General features: G+C 37.6%; 1 protein-coding gene across 1 annotated transcript in view; it reads left to right on the forward strand.

The window, feature by feature from the left end:
• ZDHHC20 (zinc finger DHHC-type palmitoyltransferase 20) overlaps positions 1–14,351 on the forward strand; it is a 44,108-nt gene that overhangs the window by 27,915 nt on the left and 1,842 nt on the right. The window contains exons 6-12 of the mRNA XM_054164495.1: positions 1,145–1,177; positions 1,999–2,119; positions 7,676–7,808; positions 8,844–8,970; positions 9,863–9,952; positions 11,639–11,754; positions 12,142–12,219. Coding sequence (XP_054020470.1) covers positions 1,145–1,177; positions 1,999–2,119; positions 7,676–7,808; positions 8,844–8,970; positions 9,863–9,952; positions 11,639–11,754; positions 12,142–12,179 — 658 coding nt within the window. The 3' untranslated portion in view covers positions 12,180–12,219. The remainder of the gene's footprint in view (positions 1–1,144; positions 1,178–1,998; positions 2,120–7,675; positions 7,809–8,843; positions 8,971–9,862; positions 9,953–11,638; positions 11,755–12,141; positions 12,220–14,351) is intronic.

Here is a 14,351-nt window from a genome sequence, read left to right on the forward strand (position 1 = left end):
AAGTTACTGAATGTGAAATGATGAGGTTTATTTCTCCTGTGATCATCACTTCAGTGTGCTCGTGGCTCCAGCTTGTCAGCCTTTGATTAACACCAACATTTACTATTTGTTACTCTCTCAGACCTCAGTACCTGAATTTCATGAAAGACCAAAGTTCCTCCTGTTGGGGCAATATTATTATTGCAGCCCCATTGTCCAAAGTGGCAGAACATTTTAGGAAACCTGCTTGTGGCTTTGTAAAAAGGTGCTTATATTTTTAAAAAATGAAAAATTTTAAAAATTAAAATCAAGAATTGAAAATAAAGGCAGATCTGAGATACCAGCACCAGCAAATGCTTATTATGGAACTCTCCTTCGGCTTTGAAACAGATATGTGCTAGCAGTAATGCTAAAAATCTTTATCTTTGAGATTGACAGTGGAATCACATGCTTTAACCATGTCAAATACATCACTGCTACTCCCTAGCAGTCTGAATCATCAGGGAAGTCTGTGAGGGCACGGAAGACTTAATATGCATCTCTTAGTCTCAAAGGTCTCTTCCAACTTCAACAGTCCTATGATTCTTAGCTAAAGTCACATTTATTAGCAAACACAGTGAATATCTAAGTGTCTGAAATGTCTCGTATCTCGTATTATAATAAAACTGCATGAAAATGGCATGTGGACTATTCAGATTACCTGATGTGCTGCTCTTTCCCTTAGCTATAAAAAATAAACAAGCAAGAAGCTAGGAAAAATAGCCCTAAAGTAAACTTAGCTGAATTGAATGCCAGGCTAACACACCTTATCCGTGCAGCTCTGAAGGATCCTTTGGATTTGTTTCCTCTCAATGGGAACATAAAATTAGTATGGCTTAATGAACTGTTACATGATGTTTCTCAGTAATGCTCTCCATTTAAAAGACTCTCTTCATAACTCTTCTGAATCTCACTTGATCCTTTTGGGTGAAAGCATGGCTGTTATAGCACAGAGAATTGGCATAATTGAGAAGGACTTGAAAAAAGAGACACTGGGGTAAAACCCTTCAAAAAAACCAAACAAACTCAAAACCAAGAGACACTCAAACCTGTAGAAACTAGAAGTGTGTGTCTTAGAAATAAAATATGATTCTTGCTTTAACTTGCTGGAAATTCTCTCTTTCAGATGTGTACTAAAAATGGACCACCACTGTCCCTGGTAAGTTTATAAAAACAAAAAAATAGCTCTGTATAGTATGGTGAATTTAGATGCTGCTTCAAAAATGCAACTTTGAAGTAAAACTTCCTTTTCATAGAACTTCTTGAGACTTTGATGTATGAAAACAAGTCTTATTCCTAATGTATGTTGCAACATACATTGTTGGAGGCCCAGTAGGCCAAATTGTGCAGTTTCTCCTCATACAGAGAAACCCAGGTGCTGACAAGACCTATGAGAAATGGAATTAATTTCTTCTGTTTAATTTGGTATGGCTAGCAGGGGATGGGATACCCCCTACACTGAAATTCAGTTCTCGGTTCTGGATGGTACATTAGACTCCCTCAGACGTCTTCTGTTCTGCAATTTGTACTCCCCTGGTAGTCAGTAAAATATTTTCTGCAGTTACTGTAAAAATACCATTATCAGTAGTTGACTTGAAGGTGGTTTTGTAACCAAAGCAGCATCTGCTGAAAGTGATGTAGAGGCTCGTATTATCTTCTGCAATGGCTGCAGTTAGTTCACAATGTGTGAGATGCTTCCTACACAGACTGCGTGTGTTGTATGCTTTGCCAGCTCATGTCCTGTCCTATAGTGCTTTGTAGGGGGCAAAATTTATGCAAGAGGCACAGATCATTTGGCTTGAGGGAAGAGACTCTATTCTAAATGATGTCTTAAAATGCTTCTGAAGTACAAGTGCCAGACTGTTTTCGACCTACCACTGACATCATGTGTATGTTATGCTCCACAAAAGCTGAATGTATTGGGTTTTATTTTATTTTCTGTATATCATAGTAACTTCTTTCTTTTTCCCCTCCTTCTAGGGTGAATAATTGTGTGGGATTTTCTAACTACAAATTCTTCCTCCTGTTTTTAATGTATTCCTTACTGTACTGTCTATTTGTTGCTGCTACAGTCTTGCAGTACTTCATAAAGTTTTGGACAGTAAGTTCTAAGGCTTTTTTTGTTGTTGTTATTCATTTGTTTAATCCTGCATGTGTTATTAGAGGCTGCATCAGCATGTTGTCACTCACCATTTACTCTGTTCCATAGTTCATTAACATTGAAAACATCAATAAAAGTGACTGAAGCAGGAGAGCTTTCTGAATATTAATAAATTAAATGTATTACACTGCCCAGGATGAGTAATTGAGGGAAGAAGCTCTCATGAGGACACTGTGCAATTTCTCTGCTCCATCAAAACTGAGTGGCACAGCTCAAGGTTTTTTGAGACTATTCAACATAGATATGTAGATACAGAAAGAACTGGCAGTAGCAGACAATTACATACACATGTATCTCTGTACACACACACATATGTATGTATAGAAAAACTTTGAAAAATGTGAAATACAAATAACAATTTTATGTTATCCTAGACTGGTCTGCAGATAATCAGCTACCAGATAAGGTAGATTCATTTCTTGGGAACTCACTGAGCGCTGGTTTTGAGACCCTACATAGGCATGTCCAAACTTCATACCAATGGGTTTTATCAATCTGATAAAAGTTGAATGCTAAGATATGTACAGTGTTAATGATATGCAGCTTCCCTGCAACTGTTACCAGTTGTCAGGTGATGAATACATGTGCATGTATTTTAGTAGATTTTATGCAAAGAGCAGCTGTCCTTGAACATCAGTGTTATATACCTCCTATCAGTTTTGTTCCAGTCATTTCAGGCTGAACAGCGTGTCTTCTGGTGGTGTTCTCTTTTGTCTCCAAAACCTTGTATTGTCCCTTCCTGTCTCTAGGCAGAAGAGCTACAGTCAGAATTCCCTTAATCAGTTTCCATTAGCTAATATGGGAAAACTATTCAAAGTGGAAAGCCTTCCATCCCATCTTTATAAGTAAATAACAGCACGTACTTTTTAGATGCTAGTTGCTGTCAGAGTGACTGGGAAAAGCAGTCATTATCTGTAGGAATTATCTTTATTGGAGCAAAAAGATGCTGTCATGTCAGGGGAAGAGAAGCTTGATGCTCTATTCAGAATAGCTGTACTTTCAGACAGTTGGCATTAGACAGGTAGGATAAACGGTGCAAAAAGTGTGTTTATCTGCGTTCATATAAACCTGTAGGTCTGATCTGCCAAGTACTATATTTCTCTTAATCTGTCAGTTGTCTGTAGTGGCCTGTCACTAGAGAGCAAGGAACTATCTAGGAACTGAGCTCTCAGTATTGTGTGAGATGAAAACTATAAATGTATTTATTGGTCATAGCTGTGGTGTGACAGATAATTCAGATTAAAAGGTCTGACTCTTCTGTGTAGTCTTGCTCAACTCTTAAATAACATTTTTAATTTGTCAATGAGCCACTCCCAAACATCTGCCTGGCTGCTTTCCAGTGTTTTGTATGCAATTTCTAATGAAACTGTAGATGTGCTCTTACATACTTGCCAGTCAGTGCTTGAGCACTTGTTGTATGGCTAATGCTCGACTTCGCTACAGCATCAGAGAGGTTATTGTTGACATTTTCCACTGAGGCTCTCTAGATGTTGGGTTTTTTCTCCCCTAAAGTTTGACTATCAGAAGTATTACAGTATACACTCAGAAGGCAGTGTTTCTTTTTTTGCTACCCCATAGATGATTTTCAGAGAAAGTGTGTAACAAACTGCTGATTATATCCAGTGCTCAGATGGAAGATGAACTTCTCCTTGGGATTGTATCTATGGTCACTTCAGAACTTGTATTAATGAGGTTGTGATGGTATATAAGCTAACTACACAAATTTTAGGGATCCATTCTTTTGCACTGTTGATAATACATCTGTAGAGACACAACACAGATATGCAGATCCTTCCAAACATTGTAAGACACACACACCTGCTTGTGTTGAAACAAGTCTTTGTCACTTGCCCATGCAAGACTTCTACATCCTGTCTTTTATGTTGTATGCAGGAGTGCTGAAGAAAGATCTTGATACTGTGCATACAGTGAACAAGCACACTGGCTGTAAATATTTACCACAGGATTACATGTGGATGGAGCTGTTCATTTCTGTTGTGTAAATCAAGGGAACATGAATTACTTTTTTGATGGAGTTTTATTTTTGCTTATAACTACTTTCCCTATATTTATGAAATTTTTTTTCTATCTAATAAGTAGTTAAAATAAGCTGATAAAACCTCTGTTTCACCAAATGGATTTGACACAAGCACCAGCACTGGCTGAACGCCCAGTACTTGATGCCCTGTTTACATAGTGCATGGTGGTACTTCCCAGTGCGTTATTTGTGTCTGCTCTGATTATTGCCACGCTCCCTCCCCCTTGAAAGCTCTGTATTTTCCAGCTGCTTTCATTGTCCTCCAAACTATTTTGGCAATTCTGAGTGTAACTAATTCAAGGCTGAGATGGGTGCTCCAGGTAGATCTCACAGGCTTCTGTGAAATCTTGGTTACATTAACAACAAGCAAACAAACAAACAGACAAAAACCCCAACCAAACACCAAACCCCCATACTCAAAAAAAAGAAAAAGGGGGGGGCGGGGGGAAATAGCTATTCCAAATCCTTAGTTAGAACTCATTACTCTTGCATATACATATAAGGACATTTACCAGGACTTTTGAGTTTTTGTAGATTTAAGCTAGATCTTGCTACTAAAAGGTAAGTAACAAGTCAAGCTCTGATAGCACTTTTTTTGTTGTGGGTTTTGTTAGGAGTTTTTTATGACCTTGTACACTCAGATGACCCTCAGCTTGTGAAAGAGTTTGTAGGGGACTCCTTAGACTGGCTTCAGTCTTATTACGTGTGCTAAGCAGCACAAATTTTATTGTGCAAATTGGTTCCTGTTGTGGGTTCTTGAAGCTGTCTCACCCGCGAGTCTGCTTCTGTGCTGCTGCTGAGCATAATGACTTTAAATAACTGATGTCTGAAGTTTCACTGTTTTCTTCACATGCTGTGGCATGTGAACTGTTGCTAGAGCCCAACTGTGAATAAGCCTGTTATACATGCTCAAAACTTGCATGCTTCTCTCCAGGAAGGAATTGACCTTTTTTGAAAGATGCTTCAGTTCTACAGTTCTCCTGCAAGTTTAAAACCAGTGGCTGAAATTGGGTAGTCAGAAGAGGTAAATGCTCCCTGGGGATCGTGTAGATTAATCATGCATAATTCAAAGAATTATAAGAGCTGAAATAAACATACATGTTTCTGGCCCACAGAAAACACAAAGATAAAGCTGCTCCTGCTCTTTGAGCTTCAAAATCAACTAGCCTGAGATTTAGAATACATAGAATACATAGAATAAACCAGGTTGGAAGAGACCTTCAAGATCATCGCATCCAACCCATCAACCCACTTCTTTCTAGAGAACTGTTTTGTTTAAATATGCAATTCCAGAAGCAGCATAGAAATAGAAGTTAGTAGGAAAAGTCATCATAGCTTTAACATGAAGCTTAGGAACATGCAGAAATTGGAGTATGTATTTTGGTAGCCTCAATTTCAAGGAACTGCAAAATGCAACATACCCTCACAGCAGGAGGGAGAGGGACTGTTGCACAAATGAGCCAGCTAAAATTGCATTAAAAAAACAACAACAAACAGGCAGTGAGTAAACTGAACTTTAGAGTTCAGAGGTCTGAATTCTGCTGTCATTTGCTGGCTGTAGCATGACCTAGTGGTAGCCAGCATTTTTGAAAGTGCTTTGTATATCTGACACAAAGGTAAACGCTTGGGCTCTGCGTAGGCTTTCTGCACAGATTAATGTCATCTTGCCTACAACAGATTTGCCAACTTCTAGCTTAGACAGCTAATACCACTCTTAGGTGTAGAGCTTGAAATTCAAAAGGTAAACATTCCTATTTTTTGCTGTATTAAGTCCTGATTAAATTTCAGATCTTATGCTAACAATGTAGCCCACAAACATGTCTCAGTATTGAAGGATGTTGGGAAGACAAAAATCTGCACTATTATGTTACGGGTTCCTTTTTTTGACAAAGAAAACTATTCTATTTTTATGGTTTTGACTGAAACTACATCTCATGGTCATAGATATGTTCTAAAGTCAGAAATATTTTGTAATGTATAGACCATTGCTTTACACCTCTGGAATATTCTGAGCTTTTCAGACTTGTGTGAACAATTTGATCATATTCCCATAAAGCTTATTTGTGATGGAAACAAATAGCAAAGAAAGCACTGGGTGTAGTCATGCTGCTCAAGCAGAGGAACCACTGGAAGGTGATCTAGCCACAATCTGAGCAGCAATACTTCCATGCTTCGTCAGAAGACTTCAAGCCTTTAAGCTAGTAGTGTGCTCTTACATACTCTCTCCTCTGTTCTCTCGGAGAACGAGAGCTGAGGCTGCTGATGGGCACTGGAACTCGGCACATGCAAGAGCACGTGTGCACACCAACCGTTTTGTTCTTAACAAAGCCTGTGCTGTTTTCAAACACTTCGTCTTAACATAATGCTAGTGTTTAATAAATTGTCTTTGTTTGCGCAAAGCTTTGCCGCAGGAAAGCTGCAGAGAATTGTCCAAAGGTAAACCCCAATATTGCTGTAATTATTTAAATACTGTGCCTACTGTAAGTTTTCTAATCTGGTCATTCATGGTGTCTATTTACACCATCACCGAAGGAAGGAGATCTGTGATCTGTTGCCTATGAACATAGGCAGCGTACAGAGAGAGATATATGCCTCTGTGCACTTAATATTGATTGAAATGTATTTTAGTCTAAAAAAAAAAAATCAGCCTTAGATAAGTGAGTGTACTGAATGAGCTAATGGAAAAAGTAATGGCAGTAATGCTAGCTAAACAGCTGATTGAAAATAGCCTCTCTGCTTTCATAGTGCTTGTTAAAGGTCAGCTACTTAAATGTGCTGTGATTTTGAGGATATAAAACTGGAACAGTATTATTACAAATCCTGTTGGCCTCTTGAAAGTGCAAGCCTAAAAATAGTTGGGCTTGGGGGTGGAATCAACTATCCAATATGGGCAGGGAGTTATTTTTTACATGATAGTTGTACTGAAATTGTCTTTCACGTAGATCTGGTGAATCACTCCCGGTCAGACATGGCAAATTTGGTTTGCTAGTTACATGTTGCTTGTTGACTAAACCTTAAAGATCATCAAAAATGAATATCCGTCCCAGTTGTGCAGTTTTGGAAACATATGACAGCCACTTCTCTTTACATTCCTTATACCAGTTCAGAATAAGGTTCAGCAGGAAAGGGTCTGGATGTTTTTGTTGTATTTTCTTCCTTTCAAAGAAAGTGAAAAAGTGAACATGTTTTCCCCATGTCTCTCTGGCTGTGGCTGCACAGTTCACGTGTTTTTAGTATAGGAAATTCTCTTCTTTGCCCCCTCCTGTGCATTTAAAAATAGACAAATGTATGCTACTAAACTCGGGAAAAGAAAGCCAGGCTTACACTTTTTTTCCTTTGGGAAACCTAAAGTGAAAGACCTATAGCAGAATGGGTGTGGCAGGAAGTGTTTAGAGGCAATATTCCATTAGTTGTTAAAAAATGTTAACACATCAATTTCTTTCTCTCTTTTTCCCCAGAATGAATTGCCAGATACACATGCAAAATTCCATGTCCTGTTCCTTTTCTTTGTGGCAGCCATGTTCTTCATCAGCATACTGTCCCTCTTCAGCTACCACTGCTGGCTAGTTGGCAAAAACAGATCAACCATAGGTCAGTTAATTAGAGTATGAAACTGTCCCTTGACCAGAAAAACGAGTTGAAGAGAACGTGAGGCCTACAGGATATGCCTCTGCATGTGAACAGAACTTTTAAATATTGTGCAATAAGAAGCATATTGGGTGAAAGTAATTAAAAGTGAAATGTATAGGAAAATGTGTAGGTCCTCAGCTGCAGTCAAGCATTAAGATTTATGATGAATGTTAATTTCTTTGGTTTTTCGAGATCTCTGTTGTGGTTTGATATATTGTTGAGTATGTAACACAAATTGCTACTTGCTAGTAACCCTGTTGTACTTCGGGCAGCTGGGTGGCCCCAGCTAAAGTGGAGGCTCTGCTGTTTATAATCATACAACATTTTGAGCTAGATCCAGAAGCATATTCTTAAATCCTGTGAAATAAAATTGACATCACTATTAGGAAGTGGCTGGTGGGTCTTTCTGCAACTTAACATGTCAAAATTTTAAACCTTGAGGCGGAAGTTAAATTTCTATCCTCAAAAATAAGTTGGTTGATTGAAAATGGAAAAAAAAAATTCAGCTTGCTAGAATTATTTGAAGAAAGAAAAGGAATTTTGTCATTGCTTGGCAGGAGGGTTAAGTCCTTTTTTTCTTTTGATGTGTCTGTTGTTATGGGGAAAGCAAGGAGTCCCCTCAGTTCTTGGTCAAGGGTGTAACTGGACTGACTAGAAAAATGAGAGTGGTTTGCTATAGTTTGTGAAGTATTTACTTTTCTAATGTAATAGCCCTTGTCTTTCTGTGATGCTGCAGGATGCTCTTAACTTCAGAGCTTGGCAGAACTGGAATAAGCTGTCCTGATTGGGTTTAGACCTAGTGCTCATGGTAAATTGCTTCTGGAAGAGAAAATGTTCTGTTAAAGAATAAGGTTGGGTGTTTTTTTCCCCATAACACACATCAAGATTGTCTCAGCTTGCCTGACACTTGTTTTCACAATAAAGAAATTAGAGGCTGTTTATTCATTCCTCCTGCTCCTTATCACTTTAGAGACATTGTATGTTTTTCTTTTACAGAAACATTTCGTGCACCTACATTTCGAAATGGCCCTGATAAAAATGGCTTTTCTCTTGGATGCAGCAAAAATCTCAGGGAGGTTTTCGGAGATGAGAAGAAATACTGGTTAATCCCTATCTTTACCAGGTATTCAGTCTGAATGGGAATGAATTAGGGAATAAATGGCTTTCATGACTTTCACTTTGCTTCCTCGACTTTGGTCTTGCTTTTTCTTCTCCTAAGAACTAAAGCACAACTGAAAAGCCAACTTGCAAATCCTGCATGATGAATACTGGTATAAGGAAAATGTGCAGGCAAAAACTGAGCAAACTCAGGGTTCTTGTTCAAAGATAAGGGCCTTATTGAGAAGGGCCTTCCAAATACAGACATTTGGAAAGCTTTGAGAAGCTCCCAAAAGTCATAACACGAAGTAGGAGCTGTGTTTTAACACCTCTTTAGGGGCTTGTTTAAAATGTTGGTGAATCTGTGAAGCTGAGATCTGCTAGCAAATAGTAGAGGTAAGGCAATCGTAACTTGCCTCACCTCTTTGCTCAAATACTGTGGCTTTTCATGTGATTCAAGACAAGCTATATTGTAGATGGATCAGTCTGTTTTGCCACCATGTTTTATCTTGCATAACCTTAGCTAACCTCAAGATTATGGGCAGAAGGGAAAGAATGACCACCAGAATATTACTTATGCTGTAGCTTCTGGGGCTATAGACCAGATAATCAGACTATGTCTGCACAGTAATTTAGGGGAAGACTAAGGCTATAGTCTACCAAAACACAGTGATGTTTGTGAAATACATAGACTAGTGCTGTGCTCAGCAATCTATACTGAGTGATAGAATGGGAGTCATTTAAGCTCCAAGATTTAATTAAATGATTGCCTGGTGTAGTGGTAGAACTGTCTTGATCTGGAGTTCAACACTGCACTCAAGTAATTTATTTGAGCCTGTAGTGTTTGCCTTTTGCAGAGGTTCTTGTTCAGTTAATTTAACTGCAATCAGTGATTTGAATCTTTGTTTCTGGTTTAGTTTGGGTGATGGGTGTAATTTTCCAACTCGTTTGGTGATTATGGATCCAGAGCAAGTTACTGTCCCAAGCCAAAATGAATCTGCCAAAAGGTAACTATAGCATTTATGATAATGCTTTTGTACTGTTCTGTATTTCATGTGGAGAAAAAATTGTTTCAAAATATTTGGGGGTTTTGTACTACTTTAAAGACTCAGATTGAGTTTGTAAGTCTTCAGAGAAGGACAGAATAGATCAAGACTTAAAAAATGGTGCTGCTGAATGCAGAAACTTTCTTACAGGCTTTGACCTACAAGAGAAGATATTGCTCTAAGGAAACAGTAATAACAGAAGTAAGAGAGCTTATAGGCACTTAATAAAAAATTCCAAGGGGAGACTGAATAGTGAAAACAAAGTCTAGATGCTTACTAGAATAAGGGAGAGGCAAGGTATTATTTATATTTAATCTCCTCCAATGTGCTTAAACTAGAGGTGCTGAGACATGGTTAGCAAGAGAGATAGATTGATCACTGTGGTTATTGCTGGGTTTTAGCACTGGAGGGAGTTTTAGCTTGTTAGTTTTTATCCCTCCAAATTTGTATCTTCAGTGCATTTCCAGGAAGCCTGCTTAAGATTCAAAGACACAGGAGTATGTTAAACTTCTGCAGATGTTGACATTTGACATTTTAGAAGTCTTATGTACAGTTTGGAGACTTTGTAGCTGAAGGTAACTGTCAACAGCAGTGTAGTGGTTTGAGCCTTAGCTGGGAGTTAAAAGCCCAGATAGGGGAAAGGCTGAGAATCTCTCCCCCACTTCCCCTCCTCCCCCCAAAACAGAAAGGGGGGAAAAAATGGGTAAGGAGCAAATCCACTAAACAATAATCTGGAGTCGGCTTGGAAGTAGAGAGGTGAAGAATTTTCTTTAAACAATATATACATATATATGTAACAATAACAGGAAAGGTTCACAAGGGGCAAGGAGCAAGGATGGATGGGAAGGGGACAAGAAAGAATAATACAAAACCAGTCTTTCTCTGAGGAGGTGTGAAGGCAGCAGGGAGAAGGATCAGGTCCGGCCACGTGGCTGAGGAGCAGGAGGGCAGATGCAGCAGCTCTCATCCAGCAGAGGCAGGAGCCAAAAGGAGACCCAACAGCTATGACGTCCTGCATTTTATACCCTAGCTGGGTAGGGAGGGGGGAGTGGAACAGACTCAGCTTCCTAGGGGAAAACGCCCCACAGGGAAGGTAAAGTACCCGCAAGCCCTCCACCCAGCTTTGTTTTCAGAAAAGGGCATTAACCCACCACAAGCAGTCACCTGAGTTAGGAGGCATTGGAGGGTTTCAAAGGCAGTACTGAGAAGTTGCTTCCAGTGCAGTATAACCTGTGGAATTTACACAAGAGCAGAACCTTGTGCAAACAGCAGACTATCCTTTTGCATAAGGAAGATATCCAACAGAGGGCTTTTAGCATTTACTGATGGGATCAAGTAGCATTAGGTTGCTCTTACAGACATTGCTGGTTAGATTTTTATTTCAACTGTGTGGCAGTAGCACTGTTGTCAGTGTGCCATTTTTCATGAGAGCTGTGAATGGCCTATGTCAGGTAAGGGCTTAGACTGATGACTGGAATAAGCCTGTAGATAGAGAATCAGAGCTGGGGCCAGGGGCCATGAGCCATTTGTAGTTGTCAGTGTAGATTACTATTTTTTTGCTGTGCTCCTAAAACAATTTCATTATTCTACAAATGTCAAACATCTACCACCATTACAGAATTCCTGTTGAGTGTGCTTATTTTTCAGCTCTGGAACCAATCAGTCCTTTCCTACTCGACCACTCAGTGAATCACAAAATCGATTGCTAGCTGGTGATTGTCAGTGGGTGGAAAGTGGCCCCGAAGAGGAAAGTGTTAAAACAGGTTAGCCTGCACTGTAACACTTCTGATGATTCTGTCTGTCGTTTGTGGTGGGTGTTCCCTTTTTTTTGGCCTAAAAAGTCATTAGGAATTGGTTGAAGTGGAGGAAAAGTTATTCCATAGAATCAAGTCAGCATGTTTAGAAGTTAAGGCAAATTGGTGTCTCATGCTCTCTCTCCTACAAACCAAGTTATCGCACTAAGGCAATGGACAGATAATTCTTACCCTTCCTGATCTGCAATTTTTGATCTTTTTTGTGTTTGATTAGGGGGAGGAAAAGATTTTTCTAAAATAGGCACAACACGATTAATGTGCTTTCTGGTTTGAAGTCTCTGCTATTTGTTGTGCAAATGTGCAAAAACACATAATTGAGATTCTCTCACATTTTAGGTGCAAAAAAGCATATTATAGTTTCATTGGAAAGCTGATCTCAGCTTATTACTAACCAACCATCTCAGTGAAAAACAGGTAAGACCAACGTAATTGATTGCCGTTTCTGTGTATGTGTGCATAAACAAAACCAGACATCATCTTGAAGTCAAAAGTCACTAGTCATGGCATGTGGAGTGTCCTGATATTGGATGAGTAATAGAAAAGTCTAAATAAAATTCAGAATGGCTGTCCAGAAGACAAGAACAAGAGTAATCCTGTAGTACAGGAAACAGGGGCTGGTGGCTGGATCTGAGTCAGACTAATCCTGTAAGTTGAATTGAAGTGGATAGTGCTGGATTTGTTACCTGACCAGGGAAAATAATCTAATCCACTAAATAGGCAATTTCAAGATGAAGTGCAGTCTTGAGGAAACACTGTTCTTAAGGAACTGTTCAGCTGTCTTAATTGTATATTGGTGGGCTGTACACTGCTCTCTAAGAAGCTGTGTGCAAGTGAGGAAGGAAGGTCAGTAGGTAAAAAGGCATAGGTACTACTTTGTCACAGCTGGAATTGACAGCAGTCTTAGATGAAAAAGCTCTGTGTGCACTTTGCATTTAGGAAATACCAGTGATTCTGCATGTATGAAAACTTCTCTTGATGTATTAATTTTTTTCTCTCTGGAGGAAAAACAAGCATTATTTTTTTTTCTCTCTGGAGGACAACTAGCAACTGTAAATGCTGAGGTCTGAGTCATTCACACACCCTTGCCTTCGACCCTCTGCCCCCTTTTTTTCCTCAAAGAAAAGGAAAAGAAACAGAACTTGGAAGGAATTGTCTTTGTTAAAATAAATAAAAAATTGAGTTTTGTGAGCTCAGTAACTTTAGGATCACTTTTTTCCTTTTTCTCTTTTTCCTTTTTTTTTCTCTTTTTCCTTTTTTTTTCTCTTTTTCCTTTTTTTTTCTCTTTTTCCTTTTTTTTCTCTTTTTCCTTTTTTTTCTCTTTTTCCTTTTTTTTCTTTTTCCTTTTTTTTTCTTTTTCCTTTTTTTTCTATTTTTCCTTTTTTTCTCTTCCTTTTTTTCTCTTTTTCCTTTATTTCTTTTTCCTTTTTTTTCTCTTTTTCCTTTTTTTCTCTTTTTCCTTTTTTTCTCTTTTTCCTTTTTTTCTCTTTTTCCTTTTTTTCTCTTTTTCCTTTTTTTCTCTTTTTCCTTTTTTTCTCTTTTTCCTTTTTTTCTCTTTTTCCTTTTTTTCTCTTTTTCCTTTTTTCTCTTTTTCCTTTTTTTTCTCTTTTTCCTTTTTTTCTCTTTTTCCTTTTTTTCTCTTTTTCCTTTTTTCTCTTTTTCCTTTTTTCTCTTTACCTTTTTTTCTCTTTTTCCTTTTTTTTCTCTTTTTCCTTTTTTTCTCTTTTTCCTTTTTTTCTCTTTTTCCTTTTTTTCTCTTTTTCCTTTTTTTCTCTTTTTCCTTTTTTCTCTTTTTCCTTTTTTTCTCTTTTTACTTTTTTTCTCTTTTTCCTTTTTTTCTCTTTTTCCTTTTTTTCTCTTTTTCATTTTTTTCTCTTTTTCCTTTTTTTCTCTTTTTCCTTTTTTTCTCTTTTTCCTTTTTTTCTCTTTTTCCTTTTTTTCTCTTTTTCCTTTTTTTCTCTTTTTCCTTTTTTTCTCTTTTTCCTTTTTTTCTCTTTTTCCTTTTTTTCTCTTTTTCCTTTTTTTCTCTTTTTACTTTTTTTCTCTTTTTCCTTTTTTTCTCTTTTTCCTTTTTTTCTCTTTTTCCTTTTTTTCTCTTTTTCCTTTTTTTCTCTTTTTCCTTTTTTTCTCTTTTTCCTTTTTTTCTCTTTTTCCTTTTTTTCTCTTTTCCTTTTTTTCTTTTTCCTTTTTTTCTCTTTTTCCTTTTTTTCTCTTTTTCCTTTTTTTCTCTTTTTCCTTTTTTTCTCTTTTTCCTTTTTTTCTCTTTTTCCTTTTTTTCTCTTTTTCCTTTTTTCTCTTTTTCCTTTTTTTCTCTTTTTCCTTTTTTTCTCTTTTTCCTTTTTTTCTCTTTTTCCTTTTTTTCTCTTTTTCCTTTTTTTCTCTTTTTCCTTTTTTTCTCTTTTTCCTTTTTTTCTATTTTTCCTTTTTTTCTCTTTTTCCTTTTTTTCTCTTTTTCCTTTTTTTCTCTTTTTCCTTTTTTTCTCTTTTTCCTTTTTTTCTCTTTTTCCTTTTTTTCTCTTTTTCCTTTTTTTCTCTTTTTCCTTTTTTTC

Source organism: Dryobates pubescens, chromosome 10 (genome assembly GCF_014839835.1).
Source record: "Dryobates pubescens isolate bDryPub1 chromosome 10, bDryPub1.pri, whole genome shotgun sequence".
Lineage (NCBI taxonomy): Eukaryota > Metazoa > Chordata > Aves > Piciformes > Picidae > Dryobates > Dryobates pubescens.